The sequence below is a fragment of the Symphalangus syndactylus genome, chromosome 13 (assembly GCF_028878055.3).
Source record: "Symphalangus syndactylus isolate Jambi chromosome 13, NHGRI_mSymSyn1-v2.1_pri, whole genome shotgun sequence".
Classification (NCBI taxonomy): domain Eukaryota; kingdom Metazoa; phylum Chordata; class Mammalia; order Primates; family Hylobatidae; genus Symphalangus; species Symphalangus syndactylus.
In genome coordinates this window covers 66990339-67009027 of record NC_072435.2, presented here as the reverse complement: position 1 = coordinate 67009027, position 18689 = coordinate 66990339, and the positions used below count along the sequence as shown (strand labels likewise).

Below are 18689 nucleotides of genomic sequence, written 5' to 3'. Positions count from 1 at the left end.
CCTAATTTTAAATTCTTGGAAAAAAGAATCTGATTGCTCTGGCTTAGGTCAATTCCACAGAGGATGTGTTGGGGTTGTGGCTGGAAAACAACTGCAAATATGGGGTCATGGGCTGGATTAGTGCCCCCAATCTGCCTCCCTTAGTAAGGAAAATCAAAATTAGTCTGTCTTGGTCCCTTGGGTTGCTATAACGGAATGGCATCAACTGGATGGCTTATAAACAACAGAAATTTATTTCTCACAGTTCTGGAGGTTTGGAAGTCCAAGGTCCAGGAGCCAGCAGATTTAGTGTCCAGTGAAGGCTTACTTCTTCATTCATAGACACCATCTTTTAAATGTGTGCTCACATGGTAGAAGGGCTGAGGGTGCTCTCTGGGGTCCCTTTTTATAAGGGAACTAATCCCATTCTTGAGGTTTCTGTCCTTACAACCTAATCACCCCCCAAAAGCCCCATCTTTAAATACCATTGCCCTGGGGATTAGGCTTCAACATATGAATTTGGGGTGGGGGACATAAAACATTCTGTCTGTAGTGAGTCATATGTACAGAACAGGCCAATAAAGAGCCTGCTGCCCCTAGAAGCTTCCAAAAGATCCTTGCCCATGGTCTCCTGGAGAAAAAAGTGAAAGTTTAGCTAATCAGGGTTTTACCATGTGACCCTGACCTCCTGCAATCACCTACCTGTAGTCGGAGCAGTGACTTCTACTGAACCTCCAGCTGGCCCAGCCCCCAGGGCTCTGTCCCACAGGGACAAACAGTGAGCAACCAGATTCTTTCCCTTTTAGAGAAGCAGAAGATTCAAATTGAGGCAAGGCAATCAGTAGTAAGTGCATGCCCTCAGGGAAAACCTTGTAGGGGAAGTGTTGGGGAAATAGGCTGAAGTAACAAATAAGCACCAGCAAATAAAGTTATGCCATAGAGAAAAGTTACAGAATTTAGACGTTTGGGCCGGGTGGAGTGGCTCACACCTGTAATCTCAGCACTTTGGGAGGCCAAGGCCAGAGGAGTGCTTGAGCCCAGGAGTTTGAGCCCAGCAGCTCGAGACCAGCATGGGCACTGGGCAACATGGCAAAACTCTATCCCTACAAAAGAAAAGAATACAGAATAGAGATGATCAATTGGAAGCAACAGAAGTGTTTGAAACAAAGACAAAGAAAAACTGGGTCACCCTACTGGTGAGAAATCCATAAGGTGAAGGGGACGATAAGAACACTCTATCCCAGGGCTGGGTTAAAGCCTTCCACTTCTTATTTATTTATTTATTTTGAGACAGGGTCTTACTCCCTCACCCAGGATAGAGTGCAGTGGTGTGATCTCAGCTCACTGCAACTGTCAAAGGTGTTTGAACCAGAGCAACTCCGTCTCAAATAGGAGCTGGGTAAAATGAGGCTGAAGCCTACTGGGCTGCATTCCCAGATGGTTAAGGCATTCTAAGTCACAGACAAGATGGGAGGTTGGCACAAAATAGAGGTCATAAAGACCTTGCTGATAAAACAGCTTGCAGTAAAGAAGCCGGCTAAAACCCACCAAGACCAAGATGGCAACAAGAGTGACCGCTGGTCGTCCTCACTGCTACACTCCTGCCAGCACCATGACAGTTTACAAATACCATGACAATGCCAGGAAGTTACCCTATATGGTCTAAAAAGGGGAGTTATTTATAATACACCCCTTGTTTAGCATATCGTCAAGCAATAACCATAAAAATGAGCAACCAGCAGCCATCAGGGCTGCTCTGTCCATGGAGTAGCCATTCTTTTATTTCTTTCCTTTTTTTTTTTTTTGAGACAGTCTCACTCTGTTGCCCAACCTGGAGTGCAGTGGTGCCATCTCGGCTCACTGCAACCTCCGCCTCCCGGGTTCAAGCTATTCTCCTGCCTCAGCCTCCTGAGTAGCTGGAATTACAGGCACATGCCCCCACACTTGGCTAGTTTTTTGTATTTTTAGTAGAGACAAGGTTTCACCATGTTGACCAGGCTGGTCTCAAACTCCTGACCTCAGGTGGTCTTCCCGCCTCGGTCTCCCAAAGTGCTGGAATTACAGGCGTGAACCACCATGCCTGGCCAGATTCCTGTTTTTCTTATTTCCACATGTGTCCTCCCAATAACTCTCTACTCTCCATCATGACTTATGATCAAAAGAGGCTAACTAAACACAGTCATTGAATATTTCACCTCAGTGATCTAATATTTACAGCCTTGGATCAAAAATGACATGAGGGAAGAAAGAAGGCAGGCAGCAAATAGAGTGACAGGTAGACATCTGAGGACTGTCAGCAGCTAAAGAGACAATCTGATGTGTGATGTCTTAACTTTGCCATCTATTGCTCTTTGGTGATGGTGTTTCTGTGATTTGGGACTGTGGCTCTGGCTTACTTGACTTTTATCTGTACTTCTCACTACCTGGGGAGAGACAGCAGTAGAAAGAACAGACATCAAACCTGCTAGAACCTTAAAGAGTTGATATTGTTTCATCAGTAGTTTGAGGGCAAAGATCAGACTCAGTCAGGAGCCGAAAAAATGAAGGGACTTTTCTAGTATTCCACAGCAGGTCTGTAACAAGTGGGCTTAAATCTCACGTCTTTATTCTTCACCATGCTGAATGGACTGAGGAATGTCCACCCACTTGTGACACAGAACTATACCCTTTGGTTTCAGGATGTTGATATAAGGTCTCACTGCCTTCCTCAGCAATCTTTTGAATCTGGCATTCCTTCTGAGAAGACTAACAAGCATTCATCCAAAACGTTGGTCATTGGAAAGTTAGCTGTAATTTGATCTAACTTCTCACTCAATATGATAGTTTTTTTGGTATACAAGAGACCTGATGGAATCTTTCTTAGGTACGCCAAATCTGTCTCTCTGAATCATTCACCAGTTGGTTCTTGTTCTCTTAAAGAGTAAGTTAGCTTACTCTATGACTGTTTCTCAGTGCTATTAAGTGAAACTTGGGTTTTAGTCCTAGTTCCTCATCTGTGACCTTCGTAAGTCACTTATCCTTCTGACTCTATATTTTCATTGGCAAAATGACAAGGCCTGCTTTGCTCATTCCATAAGGCTGTCAAAAGGGGGGAAAAGACAGGATCCATTTATTAAATAAGTACTATTCAATGCTTTTCAGGTAGTGTGATGGTATCTTTATATACACTGAGTTATTAGTATTTCCAATCCTATGAGGCTGGTGGTGTGATGCCCATTTTTTTGAGGAGAAATTTGAGGCTGAAAAAAAAATTAAATACCTTGTCCAAGGATTACACAGATAGTAACAGAAGTAGGATTTGAACCCAGGTCTGTCTGGCAGTTAAGCTTAATCATTTTACTATTTGGCCTACTATAGGCTGGTACTTAAGAAAGCATTTAGTAAATTTCAATTATTCAAAGATTTTAAATATTTTCCTTTAGCCTGCTTTTCTCCAGGTGACACATTCTCCATTTTTTAGACTATTATTTGATAGGATATCATTTCCCTATTCCACTCACTGTTTCATTCACTGTTCTCGTGGAGTAGCATGTTTTCAACATTCCCATAAAGTACTGTCTAGAGTGGAAAGTCATGTCCACAATGAGTATGAACCTGTATTCCATAATGCTTCTGCAGCCTATCACATGCATTTTCTGCCCATTTCTGAAGTTTTATCATTCTACCCAATAGACTTCAGGAACTTGTGTGTGAGATGAACGAGTCAGTGTAGAATCTGAGTTCAACATCTTTAGAAATGTTCATAAGGAGGACATTGAAATGGGGATATGACTACACAGCCCCTCCCCACTTCACTTGCAAGGAAAAGTGACCATAACCTAATTGTAGTTAAGGGACTCTGTGGCCTGAGAGAGAAAATCGTTAGTGTTTAGTGGCCCATAAGAAGATAGTCTCTTTTATCTGCATAGTGGAACTGTAAAATCAAATCTCCAGTACTGAAGAGCATGAATGGAACTAGTAGGGTCACAGCAATCCCATCTATTTATCTAGGACTTCTTTCTCATCAGATGGGCCTCTGAACTAAATGTGATAAGATTAACAAAAGAAGCAGGACTGTTATTTTTTCATATGTTAGAGTTTTTCTGGTTCTAAATGAAGAAGGTGTTGCTAATTTTATTTCCTTTTACTAATTTATTTTTATATTTTGAGCCAAAACTAAATGAGTAGATGTTTTTTATTTCATATGAGAATGATTTTCTCTTCTGTAACAGTTGAAAAAAAATGATGTGCAGTAACAGCCAACTAATATATTTTTCTATTAAAATGTCCTTCAAAATAGTTTGTTACAGGTGACATCTGAAGAGAGGGACTAGAAATGATGAGTTTTTTGATGTAACTGGTTAAATTCAAAAGCAAAGGTAGCTCCATCATGAGCATAAGGTCTTAGCTTAAAAGGTGGCTTTCCAGAGAGGCCTTTCCGGAGCTCCATTTCTAAAGCACCACACTAATTATTCCCAATAGACTATTTAGAATAGCTTCATTTCCTTCGTTTATGTTTCTATTGGATATTCCATATTTATATTTGTTTATTGTCTATCTCCCCTCCGCTGGAATGTGAATTCCAGACCTTGTTTTGTTATCCCCAGTGCATAGAATACTGCACATAATGGTGCAGAATATTTGTTGAATAAATGAATCTGTTTTTGGAAACAAAATTGTTACTCCCTTACTTTAAGCTAGTTCACAGTTTATGGTTTTTACAAATTTGTTCCATGGTTTGTTCTTTACTGTTGTTCAATCTGTCTGAACAGTACATCTTTTTCCTTCTCACTGTAGATTTATTTATTTGTGGATGTAATTCAAGTTCTTTCTGATTATGCTATATTAGAGCGGAGAACATTTATCAGATGGCAGTGTTTTGTGTAAGGTGGATTATAACTAGTGTTTTGTCAGTAAAATAATAAAGCCTGTGGGTTTATCTAAAGAAATAAGTTGGAGTGAATTTAAGTGTCTTTTTTTTTTTTTTTTAAATTACATTACTGACTTGTGTTTTCTTGAGCGGGAGACAAAGGGGCTGCCAGGACTTGTTCCTGACTTTGGGCAAGTATATTGAAAAGAAAGAATGAGATGCATTGCTCTAGAGGCAATTTTTGTATCTGCTGCCTGGGTTAAGAGGTGTGAGAGTAAGAGGAGTGAGCTCTTGTTTCAGCTGAAGATAAGCCAAGCCAAGCCAAGCATGCACAGCACAAGAGAGGATCCCATTTGATGCCTGTTAATTAGGTTTGGACATGTGGTTAAGTCTGATGGGTAGGTGGAAAACTCAGTGCCAGGTGCCCTGTGGGTGCTCTGTAAACATGTTAATTTCAGCAATAATGCTGTGCCTCCTACCAGTACTTGATGGTTTCATTTTGCAATCCATGCAAGGAGAGCAGGAATCACCACTGGAGCTGGTAGGGTCTGGCACAGGTGTCTAGAAAAATAATTTCATTTCTCATGTTTTTGGGGACGGGGACTGAAGGGGAACAGTGTGTTTCTTTGTGCCCTGGGAATTGCATGTCCTCATGTTTTGGCCTTGACATAATCATCGAATGAATTATTTAACAAGTACATGAGTTTTTTTTTTTTTTTTTTTTTTTTTTTTTTTGAGACGGAGTCTTTCTCTGTCCCCCAGGCTGGAGTGCAGTGGCGCAATCTCGGCTCACTGCAAGCTCCGCCTCCCGGGTTCACGCCATTCTCCTGCCTCAGCCTCCCGAGTAGCTGGGACTACAGGCGCCCGCCAACACGCCCGGCTAATTTTTTGTATTTTTAGTAGAGACGGGGTTTCACCGTGTTAGCCAGGATGGTCTCGATCTCCTGACCTCGTGATCCGCCCGCCTCGGCCTCCCAAAGTGCTGGGATTACAGGCTTGAGCCACCGCGCCCGGCCAACAAGTACATGAGTTTTTAAACTCATGTTTAAACTCATGTCCATGTTAAATAATTTAAGGTTGATTTGTTATTCATATATTTCTTTCTAATTGCGAGGTTTTTTCTTACATTGCAAAAGAAGTTTAAGACCAATAAAAGTTCTAGCTTATAAAATCCAAGCTATCATAAGCTTCACAAAAGTCAGGACAAAATGGCTTATCAATCATAAACAATTCAGGAGTTGGTAATGATATTTTGATTTGTTTTGTGAAAGATTGCTTTTTTTAAGTCCAATATATTTAGAGTATTAGGTACAAATATTAATACTTAAATAGCAAAGGTACTTATACTCCAAAACTTAAAAACATTTAGGAGACTATATATCTGCCTGTGGGCTCAGTAAATAGACTTGAAAATATTTTGTTTTATAGTCACACATTTTATTACAAATTTATTTTTTACCCAATAGAAAAGCAAATTTGGAATCTATTTACAAGTACTATATATTTACATATATACAGTTAATGAATTTAAAGAAAATGGGCAGAGAAACACAATATAAATCAAAGAATATGCCACTGTACAAGGTTTATTATCATTATCATGGTCCTTAATGTTACTGAACTTTTACTATATTAATAAATACAGTTCTATATTTACACATCTTATAAAACATCTCATAAATGTATTTTTTCAAATCCAAGTTAAAACATCTGATCAAAATAAACATGCTTATATAAAAATAAATCTACCTAACAGCCATTTGGTTTGGATGTATTGAAGCTAATATAGGATAAAAGAAGGTAAGAATTAATACTTTGACTTTTCTTATTTAATAACTTGCTTCTTAAAATACCTAACACAGTATTAATATGGAATAAGCAGAGAAGTAATGTTCCTAACATCAAGTGGGTTATCCAGAGAGAACACAGCTAAAACCAAGCTAAATAAACAGGATAATATGTTACTGAGTCTCTTGAGTCCAAAGTGGTGTCAGATATTGGGTTTGCCAGAGCTACTAGAGATACATGTGTGAGAAGCTGTATCAGTGGACTTAATTTATGTCATGTGCACATTTGATCATTAAGATGCACATCAGTTTGAATCAACTGATAAAACCTCTTGCGAAAATTGTTTACTAACCCAGAAAAAAAAATAATCCCAGATTGCTTACTGTCTTTTCCAGGTATGTTCATTGCTGGCAGTGGAATTCCCTTCTGAGCTTTGGGCACCAAGGAGTGAAAAACAAATAAGATAAGACATACGTCACCTGTGCATGATTGCCTTAGTAACAATTTAAGAATTTCAATCAATTTTCCTTTCCAAATACTTGTAAGCAGTTTTATCCCATGAGGGTGGAACCATCTAGTGCTGATATATAAAACCTGGTGTCTCTAAAAATGATCTCAATATGAGTGAGTTAACAATACCTTACATTATCCATCCAAGGGATTGGTCCCTTGGAAGGATCCTTTCTGAGGAAAGGCAAAGGAGGACTCGAACATCTTCACGTGGTCATTAGAATGAAATCCTATGGATCACAGCCTCTACTTAGCAATGTAGGTCGTTGAAAACCCTTATTTTCCTAATTCCCCCAACAACCTCTTGAGTTTGTGGGTTTAAATAAACCCATTTGGAAAGCAAGTGGGTTCTCCCTCCTCCCAAAATGATTACATTGGTGAGTTTAAAGAGAATGCAATTCAAATCACGGAGAATCTTTTCTAAAGAAAATTTCAATCTGCTTTTTTGATCTGGGCTCACTTAAATAGTGTGATCAATCTATCCCTTAGCTGAACAAATTATACAAGCAGCATTTAGACTTATATTCACTCTCAAGTATCAATAGGTTTTCAGCCTTTTATCACTAACTGAGAGATTCCTTTTTGGTTTTTAAACCGAGTTTCACCTCAGCTCTTCTTATTAGTTACTGCTATGATATACTCAATCTCACATTTTCAGGTTCTCAACCTTTGAAAACATTTTCCTTCACATATTAATTAAAGACATGGGACAAATGCCACAGAGGAAAGATGGCAGTTCTCAGTCACTGGATAAGCTGGTGATGGCACGGAACTGGGAGGCAGGTCATAAGCGATGCTGGAGCTGGTAAAGGTTACCAAGGCTTGAGTCGAGTCACAGGACTGTTTTTCGACATCATCAGAGTTAATTGACATCAAGCTTGGGTGTTTTGATCTTGTCCAGAAGTAGGTTTGCTTTCCCAGGCTCACCAGATCCTCCTTAAAGTGAGGATTGAACAGGATGTAGAGAAGAGGATTGAGACATGCAGGAAGTGGGACTACCACCAGAAGAATAAACTTAATTACTTCAGGACTGATAAATGTGAGGTTTAGTAAAGAGGAGAAGGACAAGAAAGCCACGGGGCAGTACAGGATGCAGTTGGTGAAGAGCAACAGGGCAATGTGTTTCACCATAGAGCAGTCCCAAATATTCTCCAGGTCTCCCTTGTCCAAATTGCAATAGAGCTTGGTGTAGGCAATGGTCATCATGAGGAAGCAAAGGGAATTGAGCAAGATGAGAGCAACCATGTAGCCCGTGGTGCTGGGCTCCCCAAAAGGCAAAGGCAGGCAGAGAGGGGAGGCACCATACTCGCTGCCACCCAGCAGGGGAACTGCGGCCATGGTCAAGGCCAGCAGGGCGCAGAGCAAAATGATTACTTTCAGGCTAGAAAAGGGAGCTTTCGTTTCAAATTTTGCAGAACATTTCACAGAGAATCCACGCTCCAGGGCTGCCAGAGTAAGCAGGAAAACAGATGATTCCGAAGCAAAAATGGACAAAAAACCAATGACTTGGCAACCGACCCCATTCTCCCACCAGGCACCGTGTCGTGCAAAGCTGCCAAAAGTGAATGCATCCACACCAGCCAGCACAGCACTGGAGACTCCCGTGAGCATGTTCACCGCTGCGATGACCCCAATTAACAGTTTAATGGCGGAAATGTACAGAGGGGATCTGAAAACTGTTGAAGTCACCAAAGCATTACAAGTAAGTGCCAGAACTGCTATGGTCCACACTCCAATTCTGATCAGCCAGCCATCAAGCAGGTGTTCACAGGGTTTGAAGGGGCCTAGAAGTCGAAGGAAGGCAAAGATTGAGTATCAAATTAGGGTTTACAACTTTTGCTGAATTACCCTTTTTTCTCTTTATTTAGGATGCCAAGAGATAGTGGTCAAAAACAGCCTAATAACACACAGTGCCCATGTGCATGCTCCACTATCTCAAGCCACTGTCACCCTGGATCTTCTGCAGCACTTGCTGGGTGAGTACACCAGGTGCTCCTGTTCCAGGGTATTGATGGAGAAATGAGAATGGAGAATTTTGATCACTTGATTGAAGTCCCTAAGATACAGCTGTGTTGGAGCCAGGTAAAAAGCCAGCTCTCCTGGACTTTTCATTATATAGTTTTTCAGAATATTTCCATAAATTTCCATAGGCAGACAAGGAGAATCCTAGGGAAATACTCGATAATATTATGAACGTGCATTTCATGAAAATCTCATCTTAGTTTTAGATTAAAATTTGAGGTTAGGGAGCAAGGAAAAATCTATTCGTTAAAAATAAAATATCAACTCTTCCTAGTGTCTTTTTTCAACTGGCTCATCCTGTTTTTTGGAATGAGACAAACTATTAAGTGAATTCAACTTCACTTTCTTCCCCTTCCTTCCCATCTCTTCCCCTCCCCTTCCTCTTTCCTTCCCTTCCCTTCTCTTTCCTTCCCTTCCCTTCTCTTTCCTTCCCTCCCCTCCCCTCCCCTCCCTTCCCCTTCTCCTTCCTTCCTTCCTTCCTTCCTTCCTTCCTTCCTTCCTTCCTTCCTTCCTTCCTTCCTTCCTCTTATCTGTACAAACTATTATTTGCTTTTACCAAATAGTTATTTATAAGAAAAACCTAAGTCACTTTCAAAATTCGGTGATTACACAGAACAAGATTATAGCATACTATTTCAGGGTAAATTGCTAATATCATTTTAAAAATTACATATGCCTCTAACAACATACTTGATTCTTTAGTTTACATTAAGTTAAATCAAAAGTCCTCCCACCTCAATCCTATTGGCAAGTGAAAAACAACTCCAGGGAATGAACATTTGTATTTGACAAGACACTATGGGGAGGGTTACTGATGAGCTGCAAAGTTGGCACAGATTCGGCTTTTAAAGTATAGCTGCATTGTTTTTCATGGACTCAGAATCAGTGGTGGATACTGCTGTTGAGAAAGTTTTGATGCCTTTCTCACCTGGGGAAGGTGAACACTGCACTGAATGAAGGGCTTTCAGGTCTTCCTCAAAGTCAAGCAGGAAATCTTCAAGGTCACGTTCATCTGCAAGCAAAAGAAGTCCTGGAATGATTAATTCTGCCTCTCTTTTCAAGGGACCAAATCCCAGAGTGAAGAGTCCTGGGTTATTCTGGAGACATGAACTGTCACAGATTCCTTGTGCTCTAGCTTTCTTGCAAGTTATTCTAAAGTTGCCTTTGGATGTTTGACTCAAGCTGCTATGACATACTATTCTAGTACAACTGGGGGTGAGGGAGAGTGACCCAAGACACCGGGTGTAACATCTAAACTCTCGTTCTGCTCTTGTTCCCTGCAGCTCATGATGTCCCCACATTGCAGAGCTAAATTAGAGGAGGCTATGGGCCTCTTCGTTCAGAGTAGGAACTGCTTTATCCAAATTTCTAACACTATAACAGCTATAGTGCAAATGTTCTAGTCTGTGTTCTCTGAACACCAGAGAGAGAATCAGATACAGGAAGTTTCAGTCTTCCCTGGGGAGTTCTGCATAACGGAGGACAAATCAAATAACTACTTGGTGCTCGGTTTAGCTATCCATGAAATAGGAGTTTTGTGATCTAACATATTTCCCCAAAGATACAGATTTAATTGGTCTCATGTGGGAATTGGGGACCAATATTCTTTAAAAGTTGCTATGTGAGTGTAATATGTGGTCCAGGGTTGAGAACCACTGCCCTTGAAAATAAACTCCATGAATGACCATCTCCCTGTGTTGTTCATTGTGTACTTTCAAGGCCTAGAACAGTGCCTGGCACAAAGTAGGCTCTCTAATAACTTTTTGCTTGTGTTTTTATTTTTTGAGTGAACAATTTTTGAGAGAAATTAGAGTGGGTGAGGCAGGAAGAGCAAAAACTGAAGCAAGAACAAGAAGAAGACACATGCTGTGGCCTAAAACAAAAAAGGCAAGGACCAAGATATCAGTTCCTTAAACAGATACACAGGCAGGAAAAACCGGTAAGGTTATCTGCAGACAGACTGAATCATACTTGCTTTGGAATCAACAAACCATTAAGGCCCAAAGCATGAGAAGCCATCCTTCTGTTTAGTCTGTTTAGACTTTGTGCAAACTCGCAGGGTTGTCAGGGAAGGCAGGGGGTGGTGCCCAAAGCGCCTCCTCATTACCACAGGTGTGGTTTGAGAGGCATTGTTGTCTGTTTAGGTAACGTCTTAATTCAAGGAAAGCCAAGCTTTACAGACATTATCTCATTTCACCTTCTGGACGGATACCTCAGGGTGGGGTAGGTGAGGAGAATGATTTAGAATTAGTTGGACAAAAAGTAGGATTCTTTAGCCCTTCTGCTGAAATATGAAGGAATCTAAAATGTTTATATCTTTCACTTCTTCCAGGCCATAAGAATGAAAATGGATTTTGTCTTCTGGAGAAAAAGTTTCTGAAGTATGTATGAAAAAGGTATCCTCAGAAATAGGACCCTTTAAAAAGCTGATGGAAACACCATGTCAGTAATCATCCCTGAGGACAGTATATGCTAAGGGGGAATCTAATTATAAATATAAATATAAGAATTCACCTACAGAACAGAGGAAATTTTAGGATGAATCCTAAGCAAGTTTTCTCTTTCTCAAGTAGTCTCTAAAAAGTGGGATTTATTCACAATTTGCTGAGGTACAAGGACTTGTCTGAAGTTCAGATAATCTGTTTGATAATTTTGTTTTCCTTTTTTTTGAGATAGTCTTGCTCTGTTGCCCAGGCTGGAGTGCGGTGGCGCGATCTCAGCTCAGCTTGCTTTGGAATCAACCTGCCTCCTGGGTGGAAGTGATTCTCATGCCTCAGCCTCCCAAGTACCTGGGATTACTGGCATGTGCCACCATGCCTGGCTAATTTTTTGTATTTTTAGTAGAGATAGGGTTTCACCATGTTGGCCAGGCTGGTCTCAAACTCCTGACCTCAAGTGATCCATCTGCCTTGGCCTCCCAAACTGTTGGGATTACAGGTGTGTGCCACCACACCTGGCCTGTTTGATGACTTTTCATCGAACATAATTCATTTCCATGTGTTCCATTGAACACGACACAATTTCATTACCATGGCATAGCAAGTCCTACCTTGAACCTGAAACATTCCAGCATCTTTCTTATGAAAGTCGTCCATACTGCTGTTGTCACCTTTATTCCATTGATTAGAAATCTTATAGGCATTCTCACACACTCCAAATGCACAGCACTGGTAAGCATAAGGCATTTCTATAACCCTTTAAATGAATAAAACCCAAACAAAAAACACTTAAAGAAACGGATAATTAAATATAGTGTTCATGTTCTTTCACCCAATTATTCTACCTTTGGATTTTAGCCTAAATAAATAATCCAAAGTATAAGTTATGGGCATAAAGGTGTTCATTATAGTGCTGTTTATAAAAACAATGAAGTTATTAAAAATGATCACTATGAAATGTTAATTGCTGAAGCTGAGTGATGCAACTTCCATTACTCAAATGATGGAAAATTTCCAAAATAAAAAGGTTAAAAAAATGGCTGCTAAGAAAAACTGTAGCAACATGAAAAAGTGCTTATGGCAGAATAAGTGACTAAACTATGACATATATTTCTGTGCACATTTTGAGTCTAACAATTAAAAATGCACTGGAAACAAAGCTTGGAAAGAAGTAACTTAAACATGTTGTTTAGAGTGGCATTTTTAAGATTTTTGTTCTTGGATGCTTAACAGAGACTGGGAAGGGTAGACTTGTGGGGAGGTGGGGATGGTTAATGGGTATAAAAAATAGAAAGAATAAATAACAACGACTATTCAATAGCACAACAGGGTGAATGTAGTCAATAATAATTTAATTGGGCATTTTAAAATAAAGAGTGTAATTGGATTGTTTGTAACTCAAAGGATAAATGCTTGAGGGGATGAATACCCCGTTTTCCATGATGTGCTTATTACATATTGCATGCTTGTATCAAAACATTTCATGTACCCCATAAATATAAACACCAACTATGTAACCATAAAAAATAAAAACGTTAAAAATTAAAAAAAAAGATTTTTGTTCTCTCTTATACTTTCCCAACTCTCTTTTGGGGTTTTATTATTTTCATAATTTTAAAAGTATGTAAAAACTACCGTGGGTTAAAAAATACATAATCTTTCAAGATACTTCTTTGTCAATAATAAGCATAACAGATTTTAAGCAACATTACTTCCTCAAACAAATATTAATTTAGTACATTTTATTAGATACATACAAGCTAAATTAAAAATTGTAAACAAGAGTAGAATAATGTTATAATGTTATTTAATTACATGCCCTAGTTTATATATATCCCATGGATCAATTGTTTTCAAACTCCTCCTATGAACTCTATGATTCTGGGAGGCATCTTTGAGAAGGAAAATAAATATGATCAGGAGGACACATTTTCCCACTTCAGGGCTTGTCCTAACAATGCTCCAGGGTTAGGAGACTTGAGGGCATGAAATGCAATTCAGAAGTGTCTCACGACCTCATAAATTTAGAACACCACCATAATACATCTGTTATTTCACATGACCACAAATGTATCTTATTAGTTTTAATGACAAACTCACTTGAGTTCTGGAAAGTTTTCAGATGATATCAAGCTCTGTAAGGCATGATTTCCTGTTAATTTTAAGTGAGTTAAACCATGTAACCCAGTTACAGGAAAAGACGACAGGAGGTTGGACGATAGGTCCCTGCAAAACATCAAACAACAATTGGCTTTTAGTCTATGTTAGCATAAAACGTTTATGTTAAAAAAAAACAACAACCTAAAGATCGTTAAACTACTCAATAAAAACTTCTAAGCAGGGTCCTTACTCTTAATGGTAAAAGTAACCATTTTGGTTTAGCTCTTGATAACTTTTCTATTCACAATCAGGATTGTAGGGGAGAAAAGGTTTTAACTGTATTCAAATTGTTCTCTATGCAGCTTCATTTTGTCAGGTGGGGACATCTAAAATCAAGGGGAAGGTGCTGTATTTAATTTGAAAAGTGATACTGACTAGATTAGGAGTGAGAGGTAAAAAGTGTAGGGGGTGTATTTACTCCCCTTCCTCTTCTCCTAACTTCTGTCTAACCAATTTCTTCTTTCTTTGTTAAATAAGAGATGGGGATAGGAAGGAGCAAGAGATGGGAAGTTGGCGTGGGCAGAAGGGACAGGAAGATTCTCTATCAGTCAAAATGGCATAAAATAAAATGGAAGCCCTTCAGACCTGAATTGACATCTTATTCCATTCCACCTGATTACAAAGCACAAATAAAAAACTTCAGCTGAATAATGAGAACCACGTGTCACCCAGATCTTCAATTATCCACTTAAGGGCCCATGTGGCCCTGGAGGAGCAGGAGAACTCCCTGGCTCTGACAAGCTCTAGGCATGGAGAACACAGAGGGCGGGTAATCTGTGCATATCCAGCTTCTTCAACAAAGCCAACTTTTAAAATTAACTAGATGGTCCTCAATTGTTAAGAGACATACCATAAACAAGTTATGGAATACTCACAGCTTTATTAGGGATGGTAAAGTGGAAAATGCATTGGGGTGAATAATAGCAATTTTGTTCCAAGCCAAATTCCTATTTTAAAAAAAGGCAAATGAGAGAATTATATAGAATAAAGAACATGTGAAGTTTTATCATATGCATTTAGTCTTCTACCAAAATTAATTTAATTTCCATTCAGATCAGAAACAATTAACTTATCGAACTGCCCTTCAGATTAAGATATTAGTGGTATAAAATGACTAATGAGAGAACTTTAAATCAAGCTTGTTAAAACCAATCAAGGAAACATCGTTCAGGTGGATATTTTGGTTTTTACTCTTGCTAAAAGGTTAACTTTAACATGGTTGTAAAATTTTATTAGGGCCTTTCTAAAATAAGTGGTTGTAGCACTGTGGGAAGGGACAGAAACTTCTGAGTCTTTTCTTCTGACAAGTAAGTTTTAAATTATAAAATGTCCTTGGATATGTAATGAAACTTAAAAAAATTTGGGCACATCACTCATATATGTTAGGCCTTGAGAGAAACACAAAGATGCTTTCAAGAAAATTTCCAGGAAGGATACTGACAAGTAAATTATTAGCCAGGATATGAATAAAATAGGGGCCAACATATGTTAGAAATAAAATTCTTTGATAGTAAAGAAAAAGTACAGTTTATGGGGAAATAAAATTCACTTCCCATGGACGAGTAATGAACTGCAGATAATTAAGTAGGAATAAAACATTTTGCAAAAACTTCTGTAGATAATTTATCAGGAATAAGAACTACATTTTTAAAAAGGAAGGATGAATTTAAGATTTTTAATTTTTGTAAATGACTAACAATGGTAACTAAGATGTAGGCATTTGAGAGAACTGAAAGTAAACAAAGTCAACTTTTCTTAAGTGTAGAAAAGTTTATGATATTGGGCTCCAGGGTTACCTTAATAAATGGTATTCACAGAATATGTACATTCTCATTTGAAAGTTCCTTAGGGACCTGTCCTCCTTTCCTGGAGGAAACTGGAAGTCTTTTCCTTGATCCCAGAACAGAAGAAAATTGCAGCTAACAAGGGGAGGAAACGTATGGAAGGTAGGAAAGCTACAAATGGTGGCTGGGCTTTGGGTAATTGAGTGCGAAGACTGTCTTCTGTTGAGCTGCTCAAGAAATACATGTCACTGAGGTGAGCAAGTAATACCATCTGTCAGAGTCTTTTTGGCAGCTTTAAGTAGATCATGGTGCCCTGGGAGAGCTTCACGGAGCAGAATATCTGGAATGTAGGCCAAGTCCTGCCATGGTGCTTAGAGTGATTTGACTGGGGTTTAAGTAAATATGTGAGAATTTATATGTTCAAAGGCCTGTAATTCCTTTTCAGTTCATGAGCCTGTGAGCTGGAATCCTCCCAGCAGCCCCAGAGGAGTCATTTTCTGCTTTCCTGCCCTGCTCTGTGCCTGGGGCTGATCCTGCAGGCTGCATCCCCAGAGCTCCCTAATGGCCTCAGTTGTATTCTCAGGAGAAGCCCCCAAAGGAAAGGGAGGTCACGGCCCTCATGGTCTTCTCTTCCCTGTTTTGGAATCATGTCTCTCATGGCAGCTACAGACTTCTCAAGGGCTGCAACACTTCTCCATGCTTAAGCTCTTTCTTTGTCCTGGAAACATCATTTCCTCCCTGTGACTCTAGCCCCAGATGTTACTGGTTTCTGCACACCCATCCTTTGCTTGTTCCCTGCCAACACCTATGTAAGTGTCTTTTCATTTGAGCCGTCTTTTTAAAAAAATTAATTTAATTTTAAGTTCCAGGATACACGTGCAGGATATGCAGGTTTGTTACGTAGGTAAACATGCGCCTTGGTAGGTTTGCTGCACCTATCAACCCATCACCTAGGTATTAAGCCCTGCATGCATTAGCTATTCATCCTGATGCTTTCCCTCCCCCTGCCACCCTGATAGGCCCTGATGTGTGGTATCTCACTCCCTGTGTCCATATGTTCTCATTGTTGAGCTCCCACTTATAAGTGAGAACATGCAGTGTTTGGTTTTCTGTTCCTGTGTTAGTTTGCTGAGAGTAATGGCTTCCAGCTCCACCCATGTGCCTGTAAAGGACATGATCTTATCCCTTCTTATGGCTGCATAGTATTCCATGGTGTATATATACCACATTTTCTTTATCCAGTCTATCATTGGTGGGCATTTGGGTTGATTCCATGTCTTTGCTATTGTGAATAGTGCTGCAATGAACATATGTGTGCATGTATCTTTATAATAGAATGATACACACACACACACACACACATATTTTTTGAGATGGAGTCTCACTCTGTCGCCCAGGTTGGAGGGCAGTGGTGCGATCCCAGCTCACTGCAACCCCTGCCTCCCAGCTTCAAGAGATTCTCCTGCCTCAGCCTCCCGAGTAGCTGGGATTACAGGCACCCACCACTATGCCCCGCTAATTTTTTTGTATTTTTAGTAGAGACAGGGTTTCACCATGTTGGCCACACTGGTCTCGAACTCCTGACCTCAAGTGTTCTGCCCACTTCAGCCTCCCAAAGTGCTGGGATTACAGGTGTGAACCATTGCACCCAACATTGTGATTTATATTTTTGGGGGTCTATACCCAGTAATAGGATTGCTGGGTCAAATGGTATTTCTGCATTTCAACCATCTTAAATGACTTCTGTTTCTTGCTAGAATCCTCAAAGGCTATATACTTATTTTCATAATAATAATAAGGTTGCATAGTTACAATGTGCCAGGTACAGTTACAAGGTTTTTTTTTGTTTTGTTTTGTTTTGGTTTGTTTTGTTTTTTACAGGTTTTAATCTCATAACCCTCACCACAACCCTAAGAGGCAGGTATTATCATTACCTTCATTATACTCATGAGGAAAAAGAGAAACTGTGTGACAAGTCACTTGAGTAATAAATTACAGAGTAATCTCAGGAGCTGCAATTCAAATGCAGGCACACTGACTTCACAGTCCCTGATCTTGTGCTCAGAACATGTTTAAATCCTTAAGCAAATAATGAAAAAGCCACTGCACTAGACCCTGGGCTAGAAGTTTTACTGAAACTTTAATTTATGGGAACCTGAAAAAGTTCTTATTGTTTTCAAGTATGGCATAGTCTACCTGATGACAGTGCTAAGTATTGAGTTCTATAGTAGAGAATGTGCAAAGTGCATCAGAGTGAAGTGGGCCCAAAGATAGAAGATCTTGTTCTTGTGAAATGGGCAGAGGGACAAGTCATGGGTGGGGAGGAATCCTATAGGCAATGGGAATAGGAGAAACAGTGGCTCATGTGTCAGGGACCTGGAGTGTGCTGAGGAGAGATGACACTGTACCAGGAGGCTGGAATCAGATTTTGAAGAGTGTTGCTGGGAAGTTTGGTCTGATCTTGAAGACAACAGGGAAATAATTAGAAAGTTTTTGAAGCAGGGAAATAACATGATTAGATATTTATTTAAGAAAGAATAAGATGAATGGGTAGAGAGATGACAGAAGGACTGGTTGGGAGGATGACAGTGATCCAAACGAATCATTAATGGGCCTGCGGTAGAGGAGTGGAGAGGATGAATTGGAATTGGCACAGTTTGGTGAGTGACTGAATGTGAGGTCACAGGGGAAGAAGGAATTCAGGGGGATTCAGACATTTATTCTTCAGAGTCTGTGTCACATTCTTTTGGTATCTTTAGAGATCAGCCTTTTTTTTTGAGACAAGAGTCTTGCTCTGTCACTCAGGCTGGATGCAATGGCATGATCTCGGCTCACTGCAACCTCCGCCTGCTGGGTTCAAGCAATTCTCCTGCCTCAGCCTCCTGAGTAGCTGGGACTACAGGCACATGCCACTATGCCCGGCTAATTTTTTGTATTTTTAGTAGAGATGGGGTTTCACCATGTTGGCCAGGCTGGTCTCGAACTCCTGACCTCGTGATCCGCCCGCCTTTTAATATAGAACTGACTTTTGGGGCAGCCAGACATCAAACCGGGTGAATAAGACAGGTAATAACAGTATTTTCCTTTTACACTTTTTTTTTTTTTTTTTTTAAGTAAAAGCACTCCACAAGTAGATTTCAACTAAAGGTAAGAGAAGGA

The 18689-nt window shown here is 39.8% G+C and overlaps 1 protein-coding gene across 3 annotated transcripts in view; it reads right to left on the bottom strand.

Moving 5' to 3' along the window:
* Positions 1 to 6243: 6243 nt before the first annotated feature.
* Positions 6244 to 18689, bottom strand: part of LGR5 (leucine rich repeat containing G protein-coupled receptor 5) — a 150275-nt gene continuing 137829 nt past the window's right edge. For all 3 annotated transcript variants that reach the window (XM_055238075.1, XM_055238076.1, XM_055238077.1), the window contains 5 exons: positions 14622 to 14693; positions 13687 to 13812; positions 12198 to 12343; positions 10077 to 10160; positions 6244 to 8910 (listed from right to left, as the gene is read on the bottom strand). In XM_055238075.1, the coding sequence (XP_055094050.1) occupies positions 7823 to 8910; positions 10077 to 10160; positions 12198 to 12343; positions 13687 to 13812; positions 14622 to 14693 (1516 nt within the window). In that variant the 3' untranslated portion in view covers positions 6244 to 7822. The remainder of the gene's footprint in view (positions 8911 to 10076; positions 10161 to 12197; positions 12344 to 13686; positions 13813 to 14621; positions 14694 to 18689) is intronic.